Genomic DNA, 27,197 nt, shown 5'->3' on the forward strand with positions numbered 1-27,197 from the left:
TGACTGGCTTTCCCTCCAACAATCTGGGCTGGAGGGAAATGAATCTAAGCTTCTTCTCACAAGAGATACAACATGGAAGATGCAGGTGGTATCATCTTGGGGAAAGTTGGAGCAGCATTAGGGGTTACTCCAACTCATAGCAGCCCTCGGGGCGGCTGGCTCTGAATTCTGGCCACAAACATACTCTGCTTCTTGCAAGCACCCCACACAAAGCAGGCTTCCACGGAGACACTTTTCTTGGCCCTTCAGTGTTCCCAAGGAATTCTTCCTCAGTCCACTGCAGCTCTTCCGAGACTGTCTGGACTGCCAGAATTGCACATAGGGATAAGAGCTGAGGCCCTCTAACCGTTTTTTTTTCTTTTCAATCTCTTGAAACAAAGACTAGTACTAGTCTTTAACAGAAGAGCATTTCTGTTGTCAAAGTCAAGACTTCCAGGTATTTAAATCTGAGCTCTCAAAGTTGTAAGTGGGTCAGGTTCAGTCTGTAGCTAAATGGAAGACCTTCAAGGAAAAGCAAAGTGCTGCTGGGGGTGCAGCTGGCTGCTGACAGGTTCCCTTTTGTTCCAAGAGGAAGGAAGCTCCATGAGCTACAGTGGTTAGGAGCAATCTTCCACAACAGACATAAAACTGAGTCCTTGCCTACTCTTGGCTATTAAAGAGGTGTTTAATTTATTTAAGAAAAGTCATTCATCTCAAGACCCTGACCAGTACCCTTGCAATCTCGTATTTACTAACTGACCCAATAAAATGACTCTACAAGATTAATTTAATAAGCTATTTTTCATTTCCTCCCCCAAATACAACCCCTACACAAAGTGTCTAATGCTGGTGGCACAGATTAGCTGCTGCTTTCTCATTCCAGACTGCATTTCAGTAAGAAATGAGGTGACCCAGGTACCTTAATGGGGAGGACTGGGTTCTTCACTCCCGTGGGAGGTCTAGGTAGGAATAAAACTCCAAGCTGCTACGTCTTTTGATTGCAGCTCACAACTCTGCACTACCCTGCCCCCTCAGGGAAGACTAAGGCTGCTACAGGTGCCAGGCTGGTACGGTTCTTGATTGTCCCCAGGCCCTTAAACGTAGGATCCAGGAAGGACTCCAGGTATCTTGTCCCAAGCTGTGCATACTTGTGCAGCACCAGGCACAACTTTGCCCCAAACATAAGAATTATCTTTGGGAAATGTGTGCTTTAATGTCTGCCATACAATCAAGAGCAATGGATTTATGTTTAGTAAATCCCCTCACAAGTGGGGGAGCACGTACAAAAGGGAGGGAGCAGAAATAGCCAAGGGTTGCAAGTCCTCCTCACCCCATCCCCAGCAACCTTCTAGCCACCAAGCTGAGCTTGTTGTGCAGTGGTCCACTGACCCCCTCCTAACACCTATGCTCAGCAAAATGACTTCATCACTTCACGTGCTCTGCTCATAGGCAGTATTGGATCAAGAAGCTCACTCTCTCCAGTTTGGCAATTCTTCTGCAGAATCGCCGCTACTTTTTTGCACTAATGTACACAGTGTGAAATATGACTCACTCCTTCATGGGAGATCAATACACTGCATGATAAATACCAGTATTGATCTTCCAGTGTTGTACACGGCTCCTCAGCTCTATAGCATATTAATAGTAGTTAACCAGTAATTCATTTCAAGGAAGTTGGGATTTTTTTCTTTTTAAGAGAGCAAGACTGCAGGATCAGCCACACATAAGGCTCCTATATAGTCAATTCCCTATGAGAGGCCAAGAGCCCTCAGCACCTACCTAGCTACATGCTTAAATAAAGTGGAACAGATTTTTGGTGTAAATCCGTGTAAGACCATCCACTTCCATACAACTACACCAATTTACACCAGATGTGGAACCAACCTATTCCTTAAAGTTCTCCAGACAAAATAAGTCTATTCAAACCCAAGAAATCTAGCCTGGGTAACAGCCCCAGGAATTGTACCCTGGTCAATACAACCAGCAGAGCTGCTAACTTTTACCAGTTTGCAGTCATGGGTGTATTCACTGAAATAAACACAAGTCAGCATATAAATCACCTTTTTCCTTATTTTCTGAAAAAGAACAAAAATAGGGAAACTACAGAAATACATCACATCATGGTCTTAATGAAGTAATTTTATAAAGCAAAAACTCCAAGAAATGCAAAAGTTCAAGTTCACTTTGTACCATTTACTTCATGCTCACTGCACATATGAAATATTTCTAATTACTAGTTGTACTGTTAAATGCTAAATATACATCTTAACATACAATGGATCCAATTTGCTGATACAGCTCTTATCCAAGGGGACCCAATAGATGTACACACCACATAACAGTTATTTAGAGAACTTTACTTTTATTTATTGACTTGCTTATTTATGATTGTATCTTCATTGCTATTAATGTACAGGTTTTATGTGCTCATGCACTCACTCGCGCTCTCCCTCTCTCTGTCACTCACACATACCTCTTAGAGTAGCAAAGAAAACATCCAGCTCAGAAGTAGGAACTTGTCCTCTACTTCCTACTTTCTGGAGTATAAACTCTGGCCTCTACACTACTTTCCATTTTCACATTTCTTGCGATTAAAGGCGATTGTATTCATACCCATGATGGTAGGACTTACAGCAAGCAACCTCTACTAAAAGGAAGGAGCCAGGTAGCAACCATTACCACTCTGTACTTGTTTTCAGATCCCATAAGAGCCTTTGATCTGCACATGACAATTTTGCCCCTGCTTGGCTGAATGCATCCTCATGTACCTATAACTAGTTTGGCAATGCTAAGCTAAGCTTGCAGTGCATTAGTTCAATTCATGGCTGGTTTTGAGGTCAGACAGTGGCCTTGAATGAGCCTGGTGTTAAGTCACTCCCTAAAGTAATAATCAGGAATGCTGGAACAATATGTTTCTCCCACCAGACAATCATGACAAAGCTATTTTAGATGTCAAACTAAGCTGGCACCATTAACTACTTTCTGCCAACACATCAGTGTTCTTTTGACTCACAGAGGGAGAAGGGACAAATCCCTCACATTTACTTTGCCTCTGAGAATAATATATGTACTGTATTTCCCTTATAAGTTAGGAATTATCTTCTGTTCCAGTGCTGAACTTTTAGCTTGCTATAAAGTTAATGTGCTAGACAATGTTCATTCCAGGCAAGGCTGTGGGGCTGTGTATTTTTTGCCACCCCCCAAAAAAGGCCATTATCCGTAATTACCCATTACCATGCATAATTATTTCTTCTAGTCTGGTCTACGACCCCCAGGACTTTATGTTGTTACAGCTCACTGCACCATCTTATCAAATTTGTTAAGGAAGCTTTTCTGACCTTTAGAACACTTGTCACTGCACATACAAAAGCCAGCAGTAAATTGTTTAAAAATGTGAAGTGTGATATATTGCACATACCCTACAGATGCATGGTTCGGGATGCTGTCAGAAATGTTACTAGCCAAAACAAGGTTTCTGTAATTTTTTTTCCTCTTTATATGCACATGAAAGCTCTTTGTCCTGAACTGGGAAGAGCAATATCATTAAATGGACTGCCTGAACATTAGATCCCACAAAAGGTGTCTGTCGCACTTTGTCACCTTCATTGTCTCTTTGATCCCTTCTTGTCCACATCCCCCAAGATTGGTATTTCTTTTGCTTTGGCCTGTTTTACCCTGGTCTGATTCTGCTGAGCCTGATTTTCATTTCCACTCTTCTTTTTACATCATTCCACCAGTATAAAAAGGGTCCTAGAGAGGGTATAAATTAAACTATGTTTAATTTAAGGCTCCTTTAACCTGACAAGAGAAATGTGAAGGGGCCATAATATTAATGAGAATCAGACCCAGTTCAAGACCTAAGTAGAACAACTCTCTATTAATACTGGTATGAACAAATAGAGCTCAGGGCTAGTATGTTTGCCATCCACAGACTCCTATCTCAGGGTCACATTTGGTTATTCCCAGCAAGTGACACCATATGCCACAAGCAATTCCACTCAAAGCTACCGTCCTATGCACAAGTTACTATTCACTGTAAGAGCAAGAGATTATCTGACCTGCAGAGACAAAACCAAGAACTGTCACTGGAAAAAGCTGTTTTGTCCAGAAACGTAAACCAATGAATTAGCGAAAGGGAAATAAATAAATAAATAAATAAATAAATAAATAAAATCGCTCAGTAAACATTTTTTTTCTTTAAAAATAAATATATTCTTATTGTGACACTCAGGATATAAGTTTGAAGGTGTTTTCATGCAAGCCTTTTATTTTCAGGTAAAAATATTTTTAAATGAAGTGCTCCAACATGTCCTTAGCCCAGACAGAAATTTCAAACAACCAATAGCATTTAAGAAATTCTGATAAAACTCCATTGTCTTTCCTGCTTTTTAAAACTTTACAGATTTAAAAAAAAAAGAACAAGGAAAAAAACTGTTTCTTGCACTCTTCATAGCTGCAAAAATGGTTCACATTTTGTATTCACTTCGCACAGGTAAAAATAGCTACTTGGAGCAAGGAACTAGGATATGAGCCCTGGAGGTTCGCAATGGTGCACCTAAGTCACAAGAGGCAAACCCCTATCTGTTATTGTGGCAAGTGTGCCACAAATTAGCCCTACATCCTCTCCAAATGCCACTTTGATCCCTTTCCTCTGCCCAAGCTACTGCTCAGCTTTCTGCTTCCTACTCAGTGCTCCCTGCTCAGTCTCCCATTTTCTGTTTCCAGTCCTGGGCTCCAGTTTTATCTTGTGCTCTTTCTGCTTCCACTCCTATCTGCTATTGTGATGCCTGTCTTCTCCCTGATCTGCCGCATGCCACACAGAGAGGCTGCTCCTGCCGCTTGTGACACTCCTGCTGCAGGGTGGCCACCACTGAGCTCCACCAATGTCACTTCCCACCCTCCAAAAAGGGTCCATGCAAGCAGCAAAGGTATTCATAACTCTGAAATGATCTCTTGAATTAGAATCTCTGCAGAGTGGCTTCTACTCATTGCCTCAGCTGCTGTTGTGGAGATGAGAGTAATTCTATAATTTCTCCAAAACCTTCCAGCATGGAGATGGCATCCCCGCATTTGATCTTATGCTGCAGGAAACTGGAAATCTCATTAGGACTGGTTCATGTTAGGGAAAGAGGTAAAAGGAAGTATTTTTCCTAAATTCCAGCACTGGAGATTCATCCTGGCTTCTAAGAACCAAGCAAATATTCTTTCCTTCTCATCCAACATTACCTGTAATAAAGTTTGTACAGGCCAAACTGGGCTCTGCTTCATATTCCCATAGCCTGAGGTCTTCAAACTGCACCCCTGGAGCCACAGATAAAAGCCTTTTACTGTCAATGAACATACACTGATGCAACTAATTGGAACTTAATTCTATTGCTGACACATAGAACAAACGAAGCTGAGCTTGCTGCCAGCTGGGCTGGCTCTACTGGGCTAACAGGTATAAAGCATAGTAAACATATATTATAATCAGTAATCACCGAAGTTTTTAAATACTGTTCTTACTACACCCAGGAAACAGATCCATTCCCTAAAGTGTCAGATCTACATAGTAACTTTTCAGAAGACAAATACTTGTTTAAAAAAAGAGAGAGAAAGAGAAAAGTATTGCAGGTTTTGTCCAGATCCCTGGTCATTCCACAGCAGCTGAAATGTATATGGATAAAAGTGCACAAGCATTGTGCCACTTCCTTATCAAGACACATACCACCTGACAACTCCTACCTCTTCTTCATCTCTTCCCACCACCATCCCATCCCTTAAGAACAAACAATCAGTCATTAAGAATCTCTTCAAGTGCTTCTTTGACAACTCTACAAAATAGCTGGCATATCCTGCAAGACAAGCTGTAGAGATGAGCAGTTACACTGCTAATTCTGTAAACATTATCAAAAATGCACACACACAGCGTGACCACTATCTAGAAGAGAAGAGAAAACAGTCTGTGGGCAGGAGCTGCTTTATCCGTAAAGACGTCAATGGCTAGGCTTGTGTGTTTCTCAAGGTTTATGCCACTGCCAGAAACAATATTTTTATGCTGAAGGAATGAATATTCTTTTGCCTCTCCAACAGTAATACTAGAATCATTATCTGAGCTTAATAGCAAAAGCAAACTCGTCCCAAAACACAGGTATTTTTCAAAGGTAAACTAAATTTAAGTTTTAACCTGCAGTCAAATGAGAAATTTATTTTACTTGGCATGATAATAGCTGGGAAGATGCAATATGAACTGAACTACATTAAAACAGCAATATTAAGTTGTAAAAGCTGAACTCAAAGGTTGGTAAAGGCCAGAATTAAGGCTGTCAATCATCTCTCAATTCAACACGCGTGTTCGTATACATGATGATACAGTCTTCAACTACAAAAATCACCAACTTTTTATTCAGGACCTTTGCTTTATACATGATTAATGCCCCCTTTAACCCCTGCTGCAAATACTAACGGTCTCAGAGGTAATAACTAGACCTTGAGCCTTTTCAGAGATGTGCACCTAAAAAGACCATTGTGATTATCTAATCTGACCTCCCGTAAAATCTGACCTCCTGTAGTCTGACCATAGGACTTCTTTCCATTAATTTCTGTTGAAACCAGAGCACATATATTAGAAAAAGCAGCCCATTTTGGGTTTAAAATGTCTATTAATGACTAATCCCTCCAAAAGTTTAATCTTGGAAAGCTGTTCCAGTGTTTATTAATCTTCACTGTTGAAAGTTGCATTTTATTCCTAATTTGAATGTGCCTATGATGCCTTTACTATATTGTAAAATTCTTAATCATCAGCTTTTTTTGCCCCAAGAGCATATGGCCATGACCGAGTTACCCTTTAACCCTCCTTCTTAAGCTAAACTGACAGAACATCTGACAGATTCCTCATAAGGAGACCAATTCTCCAATCCTTTCATCATTCTTGTGGCTCTTCTCTGAACTCTCTCCAGGTTACCCTTTGTCCTTGTACTATGGACCACAGAAATGGACAGCTATTCAGTAGTGACTGCACCTCTATCTAACATAGGGGAAACCTAACCTCTTTACTCCTAACTGAGATTTCTGTTTCTACAGCCAAGATTCACATCTGACCCTGACATTAAACTTGTGGTCACTGCCCTTGCACTGGGAGCCCATGTTCAGTTCAATAGTCATTAAGTTCTTTTCAGAGCAGCTGATTTCCAAGATAGACTTTCAAGATGTTGAAACCTATAAATAAAGAGCTATGTTCTTTATTTATAGATGTATAACTTTACATTTGACCACATAAAAAAGCATTTTGTTTCCCCCTGCCCAGCTTAACCAGCAACCTAGATAATTTTGCAACAGTGATCTACTCTATTCATTACATAGCCTCCCACAAAACATAGGGTTATCTACAAATTTTATCAGTGATGATTTTATGTTCCTTTCCATATCACTGATAAAAATCTTAATAGCATAAGGCCAAGAACAGATTTCTGCCAGACGCCACTAGAAAGAAGCCTGCTTGATGATGATTTTCCACTTATAATTACAATTACATCTTGAGTTCTAACAGTTAATCCATTTTTAAACCATTTGGTGTATGCCATTTTGATTTTTTATCACTCTAGCTTCTTTTTCAAAGTTCAGTGCCAAGCCAAATTCCCCCCCAAGTCTATTAAACCATTACTGATTATAAACTAAAACCTATAAACTCTTCCCAAAAGTTACCAAGTTATCTTGACAAAATCTATTTTTCCACAAATCCATGTTGATTGGCATTGCTTTAATTTTTCATTGAGTTTCATACCAACTGCACCCATCCTTTGCCTGGGATCAATGCCATATTGACAGGTCAACCGTGACTTATGTTAACCCATTTAACCTTGTTAAAATATTGGTATAATATTAACTTTCTTCTGATCATCCAGAATTTCCCCAGGTTTCCAAGATCTAATAGCAATTAACATGTATGGTTCGGAGCTTATCAGCCAGATTTGTTAAAACACTTGGATGCAGATTACCTGGACATGTTGATCTTAATAACATTTAACTATAGTTCAACACCCTGCCTAGTTATCTCAGAATTGGAAAGTATATCACCATCATCCTGTGATATGACTGCATCATCTGACTTTCCCTCAAATGTAGTACAGAAATATGTATCAAACATGTCTTCTTTTTCTGCATTATAGCTGAAACTTTTACCATAATTACCTAGCAATCAGACTATTTCTGAGATTTCTTTTGTTATAAATATTTAAAAAAAATAAAAAGGCATTCAGAGGTCTTCAAAATGAATTAAAGCTCAGGAAAAGGTTTACTTGTTCGAGAGGGGTGGGAAGAGAGTAAGATAAAGAAGCAGCACTTGAGCATAACCAGCCTTCTACTTATGTATTTCTTGACATTGGCCCTTATTCCTTTCCCAGTGAAGTCAATGGAAATATTCACAATGGAGTGGAGTTGGACTGGACACGTTCTATCCATCTTCCTAATGATGAAAATAAAATCTATTGCATAGGCTCAGTATAGAAGTTTATTTTTACTTAAATACAAAATTGCAAGTTCTTCTTCACTCCAAATATATGTGGCGGTCCCAAGCAAGAGATCTGTCGTGTCATATTCCAACTGTTAAGATATTCTGTGTTTTGATACACTACTGACTGAAAAAGGAATAGTTAAACCCTGTCATTCAGGTGGGGAAATATATTTCTACTTCTCTGTATATGCATATCCCACATATCTTTTAAAATGCTATTCAAACTTTTCACGTCAAAAGATTCTGAGACGCAAGTAAGTGTGACCCAGTATAGGTCTTGATCCTGAAAATACTTGACCACATTTGTAAGTTTACACTTAGAAGTATTCTTACGGAAACAACACAGCAGGACTGCTCATGGGAATAAAATTACTAGCATGCATGGGTGTTTGCAGGGTAAATGCCTAGAAGACTGATGTTTCAGAAAGTGTGTAAAAAGAAGGGGTTGCAATGAAATGTGTTTTTCACCTTCACTGTAGGGGCGTGAGCCTGGTGTGTATACTTACCTATTCATATACACAAGAAATAAAAGTATATGCAATTAATATTTTCATATAATTTATACAATAATTAAGATATGAGAATGAAATCTGTACTAGAACATCAGTTACTGTACATGTAAAAATAAAAAAGAAATGGTTAAAAATAAAAAAAAATATAAAAACAGACAAAAACAAAAAGCCTAGACTGCAATTTAAAAACAGAGCCAAAGGAGGAAAAGAAAGAGGAGAAACAAAAATCAGTGTAGATTAAATATAAATGGATTTAAACCATTAACAAGAGATCAAAGAAAACATTAAAAGGGAGGGATGGCATTACACATATCTGAGAGAGGAGACCTTGGAGGATATATGACTGGGATAAAATCATTATGGCTCTCATTAAAAATAATAAAGGGTGTAAGAAGGCTGATAGTAGGAATTTGCTAGAAACCACTTGATTGAAGCAACATAATGACAGAAATCAAAAAGGTTTCTAAAAAAGACCAACTAGACATAATTTTCTAGCATAATTTTTATGCAGACATAAATGTGGGGGAAAGAATAAACTGAGCAATGTGACTGGGAATGGTTACATGCATGCAGTGGTTTACATAGTGAATGCAATTCATCTATACACAAAATTACTGTATGCACTTACTAGTGTGTACAAGTGAGAGCAAACTGGACACTGACGAGTTTTGCTCATGCAGGCTCTGCAAATTGTATACGTAAATGCACAGTAAGCATGGGTCAGACCCTTGGAACAGTGATGAGGATGGAAGTGGTCTGTGAAAACAGAGTTACCTACACAAATACGGGAACCTGACAGAAGCTTCTGAAAATGTATTAGTGGAGCTAAAGCAAACTAGAAAGGCTATGGTATACTTTTCAAGCAGACAGCTTAACTTAACTAAGCTGCCTGTTTCAAAAGTCCGTATTAGAGCACCTAAACACATAGGCTTATTTTCAGAGATGACGACACCTGGTAGCTGCCACCAGTGGTACAGAGTTCAAATGCACAAATCTGTGTATAACTTTTTAAGTACCCAGGTTTGACAATGCTGGCCTTAATTTTAAGTAACCCAGAAGATGTGACTGAAGATATCTGGGAAGATTTTTATAGACCCAAAGAACAGTTGTAGATATCCACCCCCTGCTGTAGTCAGTGCAAGCTGGCCACCAAACTCCCTTGATGACTCTGAAAATCTCCGCAAAAATGCCTGGTAAAAACATGAGAGTAATACTTCCATCATGTGACTTAAGTCAGACGTCTTACTGTAACTAACCTGAGCCCCAACACAAGGAAAAAAGAGCAGTAAAATGCAGATAGGTAGGTATGGAAATTTGAAGGGAAAGAGTGAATTAGAAAAAGCATGAGAAAGAAAAGAAAAAACCAGAAAGGAAATGTTCAAAATTAAACTACTGCTTATACAGCAATAAATATTCTGATATGAAAATGTCAATATGGTGAATAAGAAAAGAAGTTTAAAAAGTCTGGAGAAGGAAGGTGGCTATGAGGTGTAAAATATCACCGGGAGGAGGGGCAGAATTATGCCAGGATTCAGTTATGCAAGAGTGCAATATTTCTTCATTCTTCACTTTAATCTTTGTTGTTTTCAACCACCAAACCCCACACATTCAGATAAACAAAAAGCACTGTTTCAAGGACGTGAGATGGAACAAAAGGTTAATTAAAGAGAGGGTAATAAAGTGGATGGACAGAAAAATTCACAGTGGATCAGCTCCCTCCTGCATCACCCAACTCTTTAGTCTCTGTTCATACAGATAAATGGAAAAGTGCATCACAGTACAGATCAGTCCACAAATCAGGATATAGCCATACTAAATAACAACCAGATTCAGAGGGAGATTTTCAAAGGCATGAAGGACTGTTGGCCACTCACCTCCCATTGCTTTCCAATGAGAGTTAGACACCTGGGGACAGACGCCTCATATCCTGAAAGTCAGTGAAGCACGATGATCAGCTGAAGAGCTGTCACTGTTCTGCATGTGCCTTTGAAAAACATATCTTGTACCAAAAATAGCTGATCCAAAAGATACTATTAGATTTAGAGAAGTTGGGATTATGGAACACTGTATTGTTCTAAAAACGAATGTAAAAGGTAAAAAGACACTTGGAATATAGAGGCATGCCATCATCTGTTCCCATTAAACCTTGTTGGTTTAATGAGGTAAGAGCAGACACAGCTTCCCATTTTCTCCACTGTGATGTGTGGCTTTTGTGGATTCAGATCGTGTACAAACTCACTGGTCATCCCCCACACATTCCCCTTTTCTGTAGGTTAATGCAGAGAGCTCTGCCCACGGTATGGGAAGGGTTAAGGAGCCTCCTTGGCCAGCCCTTCACTTGTGCTAGTAGAAGATTATAGAACATACAGGAGCCATTTTTGGGACATTTCGTAAAAGTTTTTTTTTTTTAATTTCATGGGAGCTTTTTTAAAATTGCATCAAGAATTTTAAGTTGAAAACATGAAAATTTCACCCAAAAATTTAACCGTGGAAAATTTCAACTGAGGTTCCTAACCGGCTTGCTGGTGTTGCTAAAACAACAGAAATATAACATTTTGACAAGGTCTGGCCTTCAGGATTTAAGCCACCGAGAAAGATACTGCACATCAAGCTCACTGTTGTGTTACTGTCTCTACATCTGTATTTAACATCATAATCACAGAAGATGCAAGAGAATTACACACCCCGCAAATTACAAGCTTCAACAGTGGAGAGTTAACTGGGAACATATAATCAGAGACATACTAGGCTGAAATATTATGATTTAAGTTATGATTTATTTAATATAGTCAAACACTGACCATGGCCCATAGCTCCTACAACAAAGCTGTAGGAGACTTAAGTCATCTAGTTTAACCCATGCATTGATCAGAATTTACCTCCATATTAATCACTCAAGGATGCTACCTAACACACACTTAAACACCACTTGTGATTATGCTTCACTTACCTCCTTGTCCTGATACAGGTCATTCCATTGCCTAATTGCACTTCTAGTTAAGAAAAAGTGTGTCTACTGTCTAATTTAATTTTTTCCTTTTTTTAGTTTCAAGCCGTTGCTCCTTGTTATGCTGTCTCAAGCACTGTAAATAATCCCTCCCCCTCCTTCGTATTATTACCTCTCAAATATTTATAGACTGTTATATCCACCCTTAGTCTCCTTTTCTACAAGCTATACATCATTTTTGTCACCCTTCTCTCGATTCTCTCAGATTTATCTATGCCCTTTTTATAATGAGATGCTCAAAACTCTGTGCAGTGTTCTCAAGTATGGCTGTACTGAAGCAGTGGAAAGAGGCAGTAATATCTCCCTTGTTTCACAAGGGATATGGCTGTGTGGAGAATTCAGAGCCCAATGCCTGCCAGTTTTACAACAGCGGTGTCTTGTGAAGTCACATCCATTCCACTCTCCACAGCCATCACCAAAGTCTTTTGTAGAGTACAGAATTGCATAAATCAGAAACAAGGAGGACTTCTCATGAGAAGGTCAGACACTCCATGTTCCTGACAACAAAGGCTTGTCACAGTATTTTTCCCGGATCTTTTGTTTGGCTCAGCGTGCAAATTACGCAAGTGATGGGGTTCTTGCCATGACCCCTGGAAGACCATCTTACAATCCAATAGAACACCATCAACAATTGTTTCCCGATATTCTGCCTAATTTTTTCTTGCCGTAGAGCTAGACTATGACTTGCACTGCAAGATCAGTGGCTAAAGCAGGGGCGGGCAATCTGCAAGCCAGCGAGGACCACATGACAGGCAGCCAGGGGCAGATAAATATTCATTTTCTAGATGTTTTAGGGGCTGGAAAGAGTGGCCTGGTGGGCCACATCTGGCCCACAGGCCACATTTTGCCCACCCCGGGGCTCAGGGCTCTCAAAAGCTAAAAGAACCCAAATCTGGAATTACGCGGAGGATTCTGGTTCCCATAAAAACTACAAATTTGAGAAAAACAGCTGAGTTTCAACTGGACAGGGGTTCATAGATTTTTGATAGGAAAAAATAAAGACAAACACAGCCTTGTTTTTAGGAGGAAGACAGATCAGGGGGCAAAATGCTCCTGTGGCCCCATACCTATGAAAGATGGACACAGACTATTCACCATGAGCTCCTCATCAAGTTGAAAAATATGAAAGAAGACAAGAAAATACTGATGCTGAGGGAGCAGGGGTTAAAATGGCAGCAAGTCCTGAATGCAGGTTGGGGCTGTGAGGATCTGCAGGGGATTGAGGATGAGAGTTCAGACAAGAAAGCATGGGGGAAGACATAAGCTTTTCTGCTATTAAGAGAGAGAATTTCTGTTTACCTGATGTAGGTTCTACCAATTCAAGCTTTTCCAAGTGAAGTTCGGAGGTACAGAAGTCAGGCCAAAAAATTAAAAAAAACCTACATATGAATGTAGAGTTCAATGTTAAATTCCTGATAGGAACCACTGGCCCGGGAGAAGTCTCTGAGTGTTTGGTCACAAACTTTAAAAGTGTTAATATTTCATTCCTACTTTTGATAATGTTGGTCTCAGAGCTGGCTAATATGTTGATACATTTCAAAATGATATAATTTCAAAATTAGAAACTGTTGACATAGCTATGAAGTTTTTTTCCTCACTTTAAGAGCTCCAGAATCTTCAGGATGTTTAATTCTGAACTTCTGACATTTGAAAATTTCAAAATTCAAATTTAGGAAAAAAATGAAATAAAAAAAAAATGCTACTTTTTTCTGCCCTCTTTTAATAGCTTAGGTCAATACAGCTTCCTATTTCAACACCTACCTTTTTCACTTTATTAATGTTAAGCAACCCTGGTCCCAAGTTTGCAACACTAAATTCCAAAAAAACAAAAATTAATTCATGGTTGCAGGAGACCACTGGAAAAATAAGTCTGAAGTAAAGACACGCTGAAAAGTTTACACCAAAAAAGTACATGAAAGCCTCAAGGTGTAATTTTCAAAGAAGCCATAGGGACTTGGGAATTTGGACACCTATGAGAACTAAGCACATATTCTTACACCTTTTTGAAAATGTCAGCTTAAAATAACAAGGTACTTCAGTATCAGAACAAAAATCATAAAAGTATTATTAAATTTAACTTTTTTACACATACTCTCCAAAACATATCATACTTGTAGACCTTCAAATGCTGCTTGCTCAACAGATCAATAATCACTAATGTATTTTGACATAAAGCCCCACCACTCCTTCAATAAGTTCCTTAATGGAAGGTACCACTATGCAGTGAAATATGAAGTCCCACCATTTTGTTTCCTTCATGCATGATAATGATAAATGTATCAAAAGGAAAAAAAAATCACAAAGAACTAAACCTCTAATAGTTTTAGTGCAGTCGCGCATTAACAGTGTCAGTTCTGTATTTCACCTGGATCTTTTCCTCTATGTACTAGCCAGATATTATGGATTTTTTTAAGCCTATGCTCTGAAATAAAGTAGTTGTTCAGTGACACCCAGATGAGCACTGAAGGCCTAATGGGCATGGCGCTGTCAAACCGGGAAACTGCCCACCAGGTGCTCATAACACTATAATTTCACCAGACCCAGTGTTATTTGGAGGTAAGGCAAGGCAAGCTGAACATAAGCTAAGTTCAAAGCAATGCTAACAGAAAGGAGGTGACTAACAAATTGTAAAGAGAAATACAGCTGCTCGCTGCTAAGTGGGTACAAGATAAAGTACAACAGGTCTTGGTGTGTCTTGGGAAAGTTTAGCTTGGTATAAGGTACAGAGAAGAGCAAAAACCTCAGTTAATTTTTACCTCATCTCCTGGCCCTCTCACTGTGCAGTCTGCACCTATACTTGCCAGAGCCCCAACCTGGGACATGACAGAGTGACAAAGCCCCAAAATGAAGACAGTAAGAGTCCCGTAAGAAACGGGAAATGCTGGGAGACCCCATCCTGGCTTGTGAACAACTCTCACTCTAACCTCCATTTCCCAACTGTATTTCCAAAGTAGATGAATTCCAACCACCAAACACTAGGCCTCTGTGAAGCGGCTGGTATTCGCTTCCGGTTTGGATTTGGCCGATTTGGGAGACTGATTTGAATCACTGTCCCGAATTGATTCAGCCGAATCACACAGGCCCCGTCCCCCACCTGCTCTCCCAGCCCCGCCCATGGCTGCCCCGCCTGGCCCCAGCATCCCGGCTCTTTAAAAAAAAGAAAAAGCCTCATACTCACAGGCTGCTGCCAGGCAGGGGGACAATCCCTGCTGCCCCCCACTGCCCCGTGCTGTGTGGGGGGCTCTGCCATGAGCCCCCAGAAGCCCCAAAGGCAGCTGGTGAGCACAGAGATTTGTTTTTTTTTTAAAGAGCTGGGACACTGCAGCCAGGTAGGGCTGCCATGGGGGGCAGCTGAGAGAGCAAGTGGAGGTCATGGGGCACTCAGCGGAGCTGAGGGAACAGGCAGGGAATGGGGCCTGGCAGGACTCCCCCCATGGTCCCCTCCTCTCACCTCCAGCTCCCCCTCTGGGTCCAGCTCCCTGTGGCAGCAAGTGGGGACTGCCCAAATCTCCGAAGCTTTCCGCATTGATTCAGAGAGCTTTGAATTGATTCAAACTTTTTTACTGGTCTCCAGATTCAATTCGGATTTAGAGATTCGGCCACCGAATTGGGCTGAATCTCCTCCGAATTGAGTCAGCACCCAAAGCTTCGCACAGCCCTACTAAACAAGCAGGGCCATCACATCTGCGTGGACTATAGATGTACCTGGGATTTAAGAGAGGGATGTTTCTCAGAATGAGGAACAAAAGCATATGATTGCACCAGCCTAATTTCTGCACAGATTAATCTCTGTATTCTGCCTGGTAATTTTAACTAACATGTCACAAAAGTCCCTCCAACCATTTCATAAAGGAATGATTACTGTTTCAAAAGCTGTTGAACCCTGGCCTGTTACTCTGCATCACAATTCTCAGCCGGACTGGATGCTCTTATTTTAAAAGAAATGCTCACGGATTATGACATCTGTTTACAGAAGCTCCTGTCTGGCTTCTGCCACTAGTGGCTGTTCTTTCGCAGCCCCCCCGCCAACTTTAAAGTTTCTTCTCTTCCTGACTCTAAAAGCTAATGAGCTCCTTTGAAACTGAAATGGCAAATGGCAAGTTGCTGTTCTATGGCCATTACATTTCTTTCTTCCTCTTTTCAAAGAACTGCATGTCATGAGAAGTCTGAAAAATTGTTTCTGATCTCTCAAGGTGTCGTAATATTTCTGACCTGCCAATAAAATGGATACAGTGAGGAAAGACTCTCTCCCTGGCACCCTGCATGATTTGTGTGACACCCTCACACATTATTTCTCTTGCTGCAAACTATGTGCCATGTGGTGGAATTTGAAAGAAAAATTATTAAGCCTTGAAGACAAAAAAACCTTGCACAAGGAACAGAATTGCTATTGTCAAGGTAACCTCCTGTGTAAAATAAACTAATACTGCACAGAGAGAACTTTATTTTCTCACAGGAGTCCGCATGGTTCTTCAAGGTGTCAGTGAAAGCTGTCTGCTTCGTTTGCAGGGAGCAGTCTGAGAGTCTTTGTATCTACACTGATTTCTCCTGAAGACAGCCAAGAGCTGCACCTACAGATAAACAGCTCATGCTGTCAAAACCTGAAGCAACATGATTTAGTGGAGACAGAACTTGACTGGATTCAGTACATCTTGTTCTAATCCTAACTCTGACACTGATCTATCCTATGTCTGCTTCTCTTCATATTCTTTGTCTGTTTTGCCTGCTTAAAGTGTCAGCTTCTCAGCACAGGGACTACCCCTTTCCGTGTTGTATAACACCTACCACAATGGAGTTTATCACCTACCTCAACAGAGTTTTTGGCATATGGAAGAAGGCACTGTTTTGACCCACTTCCTCTCTCTGACTGTCCTCTCTTTTTTCCCCTTAAATGGAAGATTTGGGAAAATAACAAAAAACCAACAGCACACTGGCCCGTAGCAACTTGCTAATCAAGGAAAATGATTCTCCTGCTCTATTCAGCATCGGTGAAGCCTCACCTGGAGTAGTGAGTCCAGCTGTGGACCCATCACTTCAAGAAGATGAGGGCAGATTAGAAAGAGTTCAACAAGACTGATAGGAATGAGTAGAAGCTGGGAAATACAGGAAAAGGCTAAAAGAACTGGGATCATTTAGTCTGGAGCAGAGAACACAGAGGTGGGATTGGTAACAGTCTTCAAATACCTGAAGGGTGGTTATATGGAGGAGACAGACTATTCTCTGTGGCTGCAAAGGTCAGGACAAGGAGCGATGGTCTTAAATTGCAGCAAGGGAAATTTAGGCTGGATATCAGGAAGAACATTCTCACTCTGAGGCTGGTTAAGCATTAGAACAGGTTACCTAGACAGGTGATGGAATATCCATCCTTGGATGTTTTCAAGAGCAAGTTAGACAGACACTTGATGGGGATGATTTTGACAGGGATGATCCTGTCTTGGGCAGCAGGCTGGACTATGATTCTAAAGTATCTCACTAACTCACAGACAGGTCCAAATTTCTCTTTTACACACCATCCCCTTCTTCTAATTCAGAGACATTTGCACCTCTTAAAACTTCCATATAAAAGTATCTTAGGAAGATCATAGTTGGGAGGGACAGTACTTGCTGAATAGGGGCAACATCAAAATGTGAAGTACTCTATATCCCTATTATATACTAAATGTGTGTTTAAAGACCACACATCCTGCTGTTTTGCCTTACTTTTTTATACCAGCATCACCACAACTTTATCTTGAGTCATGAAGCCCTCGTCCTAGTAAAAATGAAGTCCTAGTCTTCATTTTCAAAAGGTAAATTTTGCTATTGCCAATCCATTTCACCCATATTGATTTTTTTTAAAAAGTCAGGTGATTATGACTCAGTGAACTCCCAGTTCACACTATCAATTAACCAAAGAAGCCTAAGTGCAAAATGCCTCTAAATACCCTAGATTGCGAAGGATCTGATTTTTGTGACAAGAAGCTGAAGTTCTTACACTAAGGTTGGCATACTTTCAACTTAAGAAACAGCTGTTTAAAAAGTAAGTACTGAAATAGATGCATAGGTACCACACACACATCTCTGTAAGTGTATCCCCAGGGAGAAAAATACAAATATACCTTCTACAGATCTAGAGAGTTTCCCTCCGCCATGGAACATTGTTTTACAAAGCAAGAGTTTAAAAATAGGTGTATGAATCTACACTTGGACACCTATGAGGTCCCAGCACCTCTTACTAAACTCCATGGGATGGCTGCAGGCACAACACTCAAAAATCAAGACAAAATAACTTTAACCTCTTGAATTGTCACTCTGAAAAGTCAAGATGAAAACTTGACCAGACTGAAGTCAATGACAGAATTCCCAAAGATTTCAGTAAAGGCCAGGATTTCACCCAGCATTATCACTTGTTGTGCTTAAACTTAAGAGCAAGTGTCATTGTTTATAGGAGCAGAGAATTACATGTGTGTGTGAGTCTGGAAGTAAGATTCGAACCATTTTTGAAAACCTCAGCCAAAGGCTTCATCTTGGTTCTGTACAGTATTTTGAGTTCATTTGTCAAAGGAAGCTAACCTCTGCTTTTCTCTTTGTTGAAACTTAGCCTTCTTTATAAAGGTCTGATCAGGGTATTTTCAACGCTAGAGGCTAGGAAGCATCACTTATTAAAATACTGAAGCATTTTATTTGATTTGATAAAGCATTGCATATAGCACTGATAAAGCTACTGCACTTCAAACACTGGTTTAAAGGCATACATAAGTACTTATTTTCTAAAAATGTTTAGAAATGTTATAAGTTGCTTTTGAAATTAGCAGTATTTATATTTTAATTTGTTTCCAGCACAAAATTTGGTTGATGACTACTGATAGCATTAAATACTTTTGTAATGATCAGTTTAAAAAAACAGCCAACAAACACTTGTACTGAATTTTTTTATCATATTGACACTGAACTTAATTAAACTGATCTTAAGGAGAATTCTGGTTTTGGACTGCATCAATGCCTGTGTTTTGGCCCCTTCTGCCTGTACAGTCTCTGCAACAGATTTTTAAAACCAATTTATTCCTTAGCCTTACTTCCCCTACAAAAACTAAACCTGCAATAATGTAAATAACCTTTTTTTAAGGCAAGATGACAGTAATTCATATGCAACAGCAAAATACTGCCTGACAAAGCAAAAGCAACAGTATCCTATTATTTAATTTCACAAAGCATTTTTTCCCGAACACTTATCAAAAGAGAGCCCTTCACACATACAAAGTATTAAGCTGCTATTTTGTACTCTGAGGGGCTGGACCCAGAGGGATCACGTGGTCAGTGCAGGACACAGCAACTCTGTTTGGAAAACCCAGGAATTTATAGAAGTATACCAATTTACAGCAGCCGTGGGTCGGGCCCAGAACCTTCATTTTCAATTTTTTTCCCAAAATTTTAAGTTGGTCTAATAAAAGAGATCAGATTCACCCAAAGAACCCTGTCTTCATTTTAAGCCACATTTGTGTTGAATGAGACCTTGAAATTTGAAAATCCCTGTTATGCTTGGAAATGGTATAATTCAATCTGTAAATATATGTCAGAGTAGAGCTCCTGGACTTTCATCTGCTAGTTCAATTATAATGAGGTTTTTAAATATGTTTGCAAAAGGGGTGGGGGGAAATGAAAAATTGTGGACCGGCTTCCCTCCTTTCTGCTGATCAGTTAAGTTCTGTCCAGAAAGTAAACACACAGCCACCCAACCACTGCATCTGCCAGCAGCAACTAACGCTGTTTTGCAGTTAGCCCTCCCCAGCGGACCAAGACCAGAACTCACACTGCCCTCTTCCCTGAACTCCTTACCTGATGGCGAGGTGGACACTGTAGTCACTGTGCTTGTTGAGTGAGTTGGGCTGCTGCTTTCCAACAGCAAACAGGAGCTTCCACCACTGTTTTCCTTCTTAACAAAGAGCTCAGTGGCACTGGGCAGAGGGACTGGGTGGCTGATCCCTAGTTCCTCTTCTTGAGCCTGCTGCCTCCTTAAAGCCACCTGGGAAGAACAGCAAATATTACACATGTGCTCACTAGTTTGAAAACAAATATAATAACAACAAATATTAAGGAAACAGATAGCCTGATAATATGAATTGAGGGGCACAATCTCTCCTCACGAGTCAGGCAACTCATGGGTGTTGACAATAACACTCAAGTGGTTGATGCAACATTTTGAAAGCCCAACAGAGAGAGAGGGTATACATGTATATGAGTCAAAATCTACTTTTATTTATATCCATGCAAACCCCACAGCTTTAGTTAAAAGGGGCACTGGTCTGATTCACAACACAGTAACATCAAAAGGAAAGATGCTTTTCTGTAATTATGTAATGGGTTCAAGTTCTGGAAGGACTTGACAACCTGGAAGTTTGGGACAAACTGGTTTAGGCACAATTATTGCATACTTTGTGTGAAATGAACCAATACACAGAAAGCATATTCACAGCATCTACCAATGTGTCTGAATGCATGAGTGATAACAACAGAAGGCTATGACTGCTAATGCCCCGGGTAAGAGCCTTTGTTAAACTGTGTAAAACCTCAGACATATTCCATCCTAAACTCTGAGCTGCTTGTCTAACATAACTTCTGGCAAAGTCTACCGTACGTAGATGGAGATCAGACACTCTGCCTCCTTTCTTACTGATTGCACACCTCAAAATCTAATAAATTAAATAACAATAACAACAACGTGCTTAGTTTGATAAATGATATTACTGCATGTGCTAGTTTTCCGATATAGATTTCCCCAGTAAAAGACTGCACTCCCTCTCCCTATTTAAAAAAGCTGACCAGAAGAATCCTTTATATTCTGAGCTTGGAGACGGCAATTGGGGCTGAGCCCTGCGGTACGAGAGGGCTGTCTTTACTGTCTCCCATGCAGTGGCTTAATTTGAAGAGACAATGGGGAACACTTCCTGTTAACTTTGACTGTTGTATGCTGTATGCATCTGCTACATTTCTCTATCAAAAGCGGTATTGGTATATGTATACTATTGCCCTCTATCTGCTGCCAGAAGGGGCACAGAAATTAAATACTATGGCTAAAATTATAACTTTGTTCTCTTATATTGCAATCGAAGTCAGACTCTCTTCATCTGACAGATTCATCCTTAGACAAAGCCAAAAAGAGCATCAATTGGAGGCATCTATCTGCTTCCTTAATATCTCCTGGCCTGGTGAAAGGAATTGTATTCATCACATGCTAAGGGTCCTTGCCCAAAGCAGTGGTGCACTCCCACTCCCTTGCTGTCTCTAGCACTAAGTTTTCATAGCACAAAGGAGTGAAGCAAAAAAGCTCGTAAGGCAACAACAGCAAAGCAGCCATTTTTCCATGGGCATTCATGTGGACAGGTATATGTCACATACTCCCTAGTCACGACCTTGGTCTCCAGCAGTTGCTCCAGTACCTGTGGGTTCTGCAACTTAAAAACTACTCTGTTCATTCCAGAAGGAGTGACCCCATCTGGACACACTCACCAGCAGACACTGAACTTGGAAACTCAACTGCTTCATCTACATGAGAAAAATGACCTATTGCTGGCAAAGTTATTGCACATGAAAACAGCAACGGTCAGTAACACGTGCTGCTAAAGCAGTGTTGATGTGGAGAGTTTTTTCTTGTTTTGGGAGTGGCAGGGAAAGGGCTGTGTTTTTTAAGTGTGAATGCAATAACCATGTTCAGCACCAAATCAGCAGCAGGAGGGTAAACATGCTTCCTGAAACACTGCAGCCCAGCATTCCTGTAGCAACAGACTGTTCAATTACACCCACTGCTAGCCCCTACTGTCACCAAATGACTCGGTTAGGAGAGACAAAGCTGTAGACTTTAGAGTCCCACTCACTGGGCACTGTCACCAAGTGGACCTTTACACTTGACTTTTGCAACTCACAAGAGAGATTACAAGGTAATAATTCAGGAACAATTTAAGCTATCTATAATTTGCCCTTTTACTACATTCAACTGTTTTTCTTTACATTTGTAACAGAATCATTACAAAAATATTTAGTAACAGCTCCTATCATAAAAGTAGTCCAAACAAAGCTTCTTGGAGTTTCATTTGCCAAATCTAAAGGTAACCTACCAACCAACTTAAGGACTTCTAAAATTCTACCAGCTTCAAATGGATTATTGAAAAATTGTACTGAAATGGACAAGTGAAGATTTTAAACATCTTAACTCTTCCATACGTAACATTTAACTTGAAATGAGGTACGGCAGCATTCAAAGACCCACTGCAAGCTCTGGGTGATAAAAGGGAAAACCCCAAATTAGCCACAGTTAAATCCAGAGGCACAGAGGAGCTGCTTACATTGTGGGAAAGGGGCAACATTATGAAAACAATCTGTACAGACTTTGATACTTTTTGCAGGGAACACTGACTCTCAAAAAGTTCTTTTCTGCAGGGTGTCACAACAGGACCTGTGTGGATTACCCCATGCTGTTCACACCAGAGAGAAGAAAAAAAAATAAAGAATTAATTTATACTGTGGGATTCTAAACCCTTCCAGATATAGGACTCATTTAAATATCACTCGGGCAAAACTCCTGCTGAAAAATCAGTGGTTGCACTGCAAATTACAAAATCCAAAAAAATGGGAAATGGAGAAGGATTTGCTCCCAGGACTGCAAGGTTTTCGAAAGCTATAAACTGACCAGATCAGTTGTTGCAGGTTTTGGAAATTCTGAGCACACAACACTTGCACCGTTGGGTCTGGGTGTTCTGATTCTGCAACTTTTTTTCACAGATGCAGCTCTAATGATTTCAATTAATTTATACAAGTAAGAAATGATTACTTGCACCAGTATGCTAGGCAAGATTAGGCTACATGCAAAACTTTATACATAAAATCCCCACAACCACAGGCTTATCCTCAGTAGTGACTGGGCACGTCTACATGTGCCTCTTTTAAGTGGGTTTAGTCTAAAATCGTCATTTGAAGGCACATTTCTATGCATGCGTGTCCTTAATGCACCTTTAAAATGGCAATTTAAGGCTATGTGAGCCTAAATTTGATACCTGCATAAAGCAGGTATCAAGTTTAGGCACAAATAGCTATGTTACATTAGCGCATGTGCAGACACACTAATGCACATTAACGCAGTGTGTGTCAATGGACAGACACTGTGTTAATGTGTATTAGTACATCTGCACATGTGGTAATGCAACTTAGCTATTTGCATCTAAATTGAATGCACCTTAATACATCCATGTGTAGAGGCATGCCTAAATCGCCTGAATGCGCCTTAAGCAAAGGCACATTAAGTTTAGGCACATGCAAATACACGTGCAGACATGCTCACAGTATCCAGCATTAGGCCTATGTGGTCAAAGCAAGCATGCGTATAAAACTGCAACCTCGAGGGGCTACTTAAAGCAGTAAAGTTACATTTATGCAGGTTTGATCCTAACTTGATTTATCAACTGTTAATAGTTCCCTCTTTTTGGATTTAAACTCTCTCAACTCCAGAGCATTTTTTAACTCAACTTCACAGGATATTTTTATGTAATTCAAGGAAACCACACTTTAGAACAGTACTAAAGTATTTTTACTCTTGGAAATGAGCTACAATTTGCCTACAAGCATCTAACAGAAATAAACAGCAACAAATGGCAAGCCTGCAGCTCAAAGCTGTCCCCCCCCTTCAGCCCCCAATTATTTTAATAAATTAACCTGAACAGTTGTCTGTAAAATATGCAACTAACTGCTTTTAGATGAAGCTGTTTTTTAAACTCAGCTATGTGGTGTACCCGGGGAACAGAAAATGTGCAATTAAAAACATGAATAGGAAAACTTGTATTTTGAATGTCCTCACAGAATTTGTAAAAATATAAATATTTTATTAGTGTTCATTTTCACAATAGAAGTGCATTTACAGATTATTCAAAATGTGACAGTTTATTAAAACCACTCCTGAAGACTGCTGCTGTTACATACATACAAGAGGTTTCTTTTCGACATTTCTATTAAAAACCACATCTTTACTTTTTTACTGCGGACTCCTCATGATGTCTCTTTCATTTATTCTCCCAAGACAAGAAGCTCCTTCTAATGACAATGACTTTTTTGGACAGAAGCAGACTCTAGCTTTGTATACATAAATATGGTTTCCCCCTTGTACACTGTCTTTCAGAAGTTTAAATAAATTCAATTTTTGCATTCAGGCCATTATTTTGTCACTGGGGAGTATGTGCTATGCTCTTTCATTCATTAAATTAATTCAAGGATTAAGGAAAACGTATGTTAAAGTAAATGTAAAAAAAGAAGGGTGAAGATATTATAGAAATATCATATTTGGCCATATCCTAGAGACAAGCTTGAGAACATCTATCACACAGCAAAGCCTTGCTTGTACAAAGACTGAGATAAACATTTTGGTTCAATGTTTCCATTCAGTTAAATCAAAACTTCTGAAAATAAATAACTATTTCCTTGCGGAAGGTAATTAAATAAATCTTTTGCATCTTAACAACATATTTAATATAGTATCTGTCCTACACAACTAAATAAGCTCTTTCTTCTGCTATCCTTTTGTATCAGGAGCCTGCTTTAAAACTATATTTCCGCTTAGCCTGCCTCTGCTTGAGTACTCCAACCAATTCTAAAATACAGCCAAGGGGCACTGTTTCAGAAGAACTAGGGGTCACAAAATGAATAAGTAGGAAGTTTAAAACCAACAAAGGGAATGTCTTTTCCACACAGTAATTCAAGTAAACTATTTGCCAACAGATGGGGTGGAAGCTGACAGTTGAGGCAGGCTGGAAAAGGGACTGGGCACATTCTTGGAGAAAAGGGGCATCGGTAGCTACTGAGCAGGGGGGAGTGAAGGGCACGGCCCCTGAACGGACCTGCCCAGACCCAGAAGGAGGCTGCAAGTGAGAGAGGAACAGTGGGGGAAAAACCCAGATGGGACCCAGGTCGCTCTCGCTTTCAGCGGCCACCCCCGTGCGTGGCACGGGGCTGGGCAAGAGAGACCTGTGGGCTGACCCAGCAAACAGCAGCTCTTTTGGCCCCTCTCATTACCGGGGCGTCTAGACTCCAAGCTGCTCCAGATCCTGCTCTACAGCATCTAGCTTTCACGCCTGCCCTTGTAGACTCAGAGCACGTGGATTCAACAGAGGGGCGGAAAAAGCAAGCACGTGTTTAACACCCGCACGGGAGCGCCCGATCCTCTCCCCACCGCCTTCCCTGCCCCCAAGACCCCAGCGCCCGTGGGCCGGCACTGCCCGCCGCGCAGCGCCACGTGGCCGGCGGCCGGCTGGCGGGGTGCAGCAGAGGGCACCGGGGACGGGGGATCGGGGGCTGGAAGCGACTCCCAAAGCTTCTCCCCCCGGTGTCTGCTGCTGTCCAGCAGGCTCGAGAGCCGGGCAGGGCAGGGGCTGCGAGGCACGTGGCAGGAGCCCTGCAAGAGGGCTGGCGCAGGGGGACCCTGCAGCCGGGGTCTGCCCCCGCCCCGCTCCTCCCCCCAGCTACTTTCCCGGCTCACCTGGGCTGCCATCACCCGCTGCCTCTCGGCGATCAGGCTGCACTTTTTGCACTGGCAGTCCCTCCACATGCAGAACCGCTTGTGCCCTTTCAGAGGCGAGGAGTAGCCGTGGTTCCTGCAGCGGGCACACTTGGGCAGCCGGGGGGATTTCTTCCCCGAGGCGGCGGCTGCTTGAGCCAAGCCCGTGGAGCCCCCTCCAGCCCCGGCAGCGACCATCAGAGCGGCTGCCTTGCCGAAGCTGCCCATCTTACCCCCCTGGCCATGGTGCTCCGAGGAAGCCGAGGGCTTGCTGAATGAGGGCTCATTGGGCATCGTCTCGGCTCGGTGTCGGAGGTGGGGGAAAGGCGTGGGTTCGGCTTGGGAAGCTCGATTCCTGCCCCAAGGGCAGCTACTAGGCAAGCCCTGCTGCGGCCAGCGCCCCCCAGCTGTCCTACTTCGCCCGCCCGCCCCGGGCCTGGGAGCCTCCCCTGCCTCCTATGGAACGCTGGAGACCTGTTGGAACCTTCCGCGGGCGCGGGCGGGGGCGGGGCCGGCGGGCCCCGCCCCCTACCCGCCCTCGCCCTTCCCGCCCAGCCGGCAGGCCTCAGGCCTAGGGTTGGGCGGGCGGCCTGAGGACGCTGGAGGCTCAGGCTGCTTGGTAGCAAGAGGCCCCTAGGTCTCTCCGCCCTCAGGGCAGAGCAGCACCTCTGCTCCCTGAAGGGCCAGGCAGCAAATGAGGGTTAGAAGGGACCTCAGGAGGTCATTTAGTAGTCCAGCCCCCTGGTCAAAGCAGAACTGTCCCCATGATCATGCCAGCCACGGCTTTGTGGTCTTAAAAACCTCCAAGGATGGCAATTCCACAACCATGAGCAGGGGTCTGCCCTGCTGGTGGCGTGGGGAGACACCATGCCATCTGATCCCCTTGCCAAAGTCCATGATAAACACGGCCCCCAGTGCCAGCGCACTCACCCTGGCATTGGAGCATCAATTTTTTTCTCTCCTTCTGCCTCAATAGTAAAGACGCTGCAGTTATATTGTTGATGCGCACAAGAGGGAAAGTCCATCCCTCTGAGAGATGCTGGCCTTGCAGGGCGGGCAACAGTAAAACGGCATAAGAGCTCAGTCTTGCCTGATCTGGTTGAACAGTACAATCAGAGACTGCATAAGGAGCCTCTCTTTTTCTTTTTTACGCAGGAATCTTTCCGCACATAAACACCTTTGTAGTGGCTGAGGCAAGGATTTCTTAGGGCAATACCTTTTATGGGGCCAGCCATATAGTTGGGATAGAGGTAGACAAGCTTTCAAATACAAGGCAGTCCATCAGGTCTGCTCTGAAGGGTTTCTTTGCTCATCTCACTGCTCAAGAGCCACCTTGTTTTGATACCTTAACGTTTGTGTCTCCATTTCATAGTGAAATACAACAAACTCTCTGTGGGTTATAAACTATAAAATACCTATATATAGTATGTAAAATAATGTACACAGAATAAACAATAGATAGTTAATTGTATTTCAGTCTAAAATTTTATGTAAACTATTCTATATCTTTATCTCTGCCTTGAAATCTCCCCTTAAAGCCTAGTTCTTTCAGCTAGCCACTCATTTCTGGTCAACTGCAACTGGCTGCCTTTTCCCACAGATCTTCCTTGTTTTTTTGCATTGTACCTTTTGAAATATATTCTTGGAGTCAGGACCAGTCTTAAGGTCAGAAGTGATGTAAAAGGTATCTGGCCT

General features: G+C 41.5%; 1 protein-coding gene across 9 annotated transcripts in view; it reads right to left on the reverse strand.

Moving 5' to 3' along the window:
• Window positions 1-25,984, reverse strand: part of LOC109323477 (doublesex- and mab-3-related transcription factor 1) — a 117,804-nt gene extending 91,820 nt beyond the window's left edge. For 3 of the 9 annotated variants that reach the window (XM_019555062.1, XM_019555066.1, XM_019555067.1), the window contains exons 1-3: window positions 25,485-25,979; window positions 19,805-19,991; window positions 5,206-5,280 (exon numbers count right to left, since the gene is read on the reverse strand). In XM_019555062.1, the coding sequence (XP_019410607.1) occupies window positions 5,206-5,280; window positions 19,805-19,991; window positions 25,485-25,796 (574 nt within the window). In that variant the 5' untranslated portion in view covers window positions 25,797-25,979. Of the gene's footprint in view, window positions 1-5,205; window positions 5,281-10,856; window positions 11,041-19,804; window positions 19,992-25,484 lie in introns of those variants that run through there. The other 6 variants (XM_019555058.1, XM_019555065.1, XM_019555061.1 and 3 more) reach the window with 5 other exon arrangements.
• Between the last annotated feature and the right edge of the window lie 1,213 nt (window positions 25,985-27,197).

This window comes from Crocodylus porosus, unplaced genomic scaffold, assembly GCF_001723895.1.
Source record: "Crocodylus porosus isolate Cpor-Errol unplaced genomic scaffold, CroPor_comp1, whole genome shotgun sequence".
NCBI classification, from domain to species: domain Eukaryota; kingdom Metazoa; phylum Chordata; order Crocodylia; family Crocodylidae; genus Crocodylus; species Crocodylus porosus.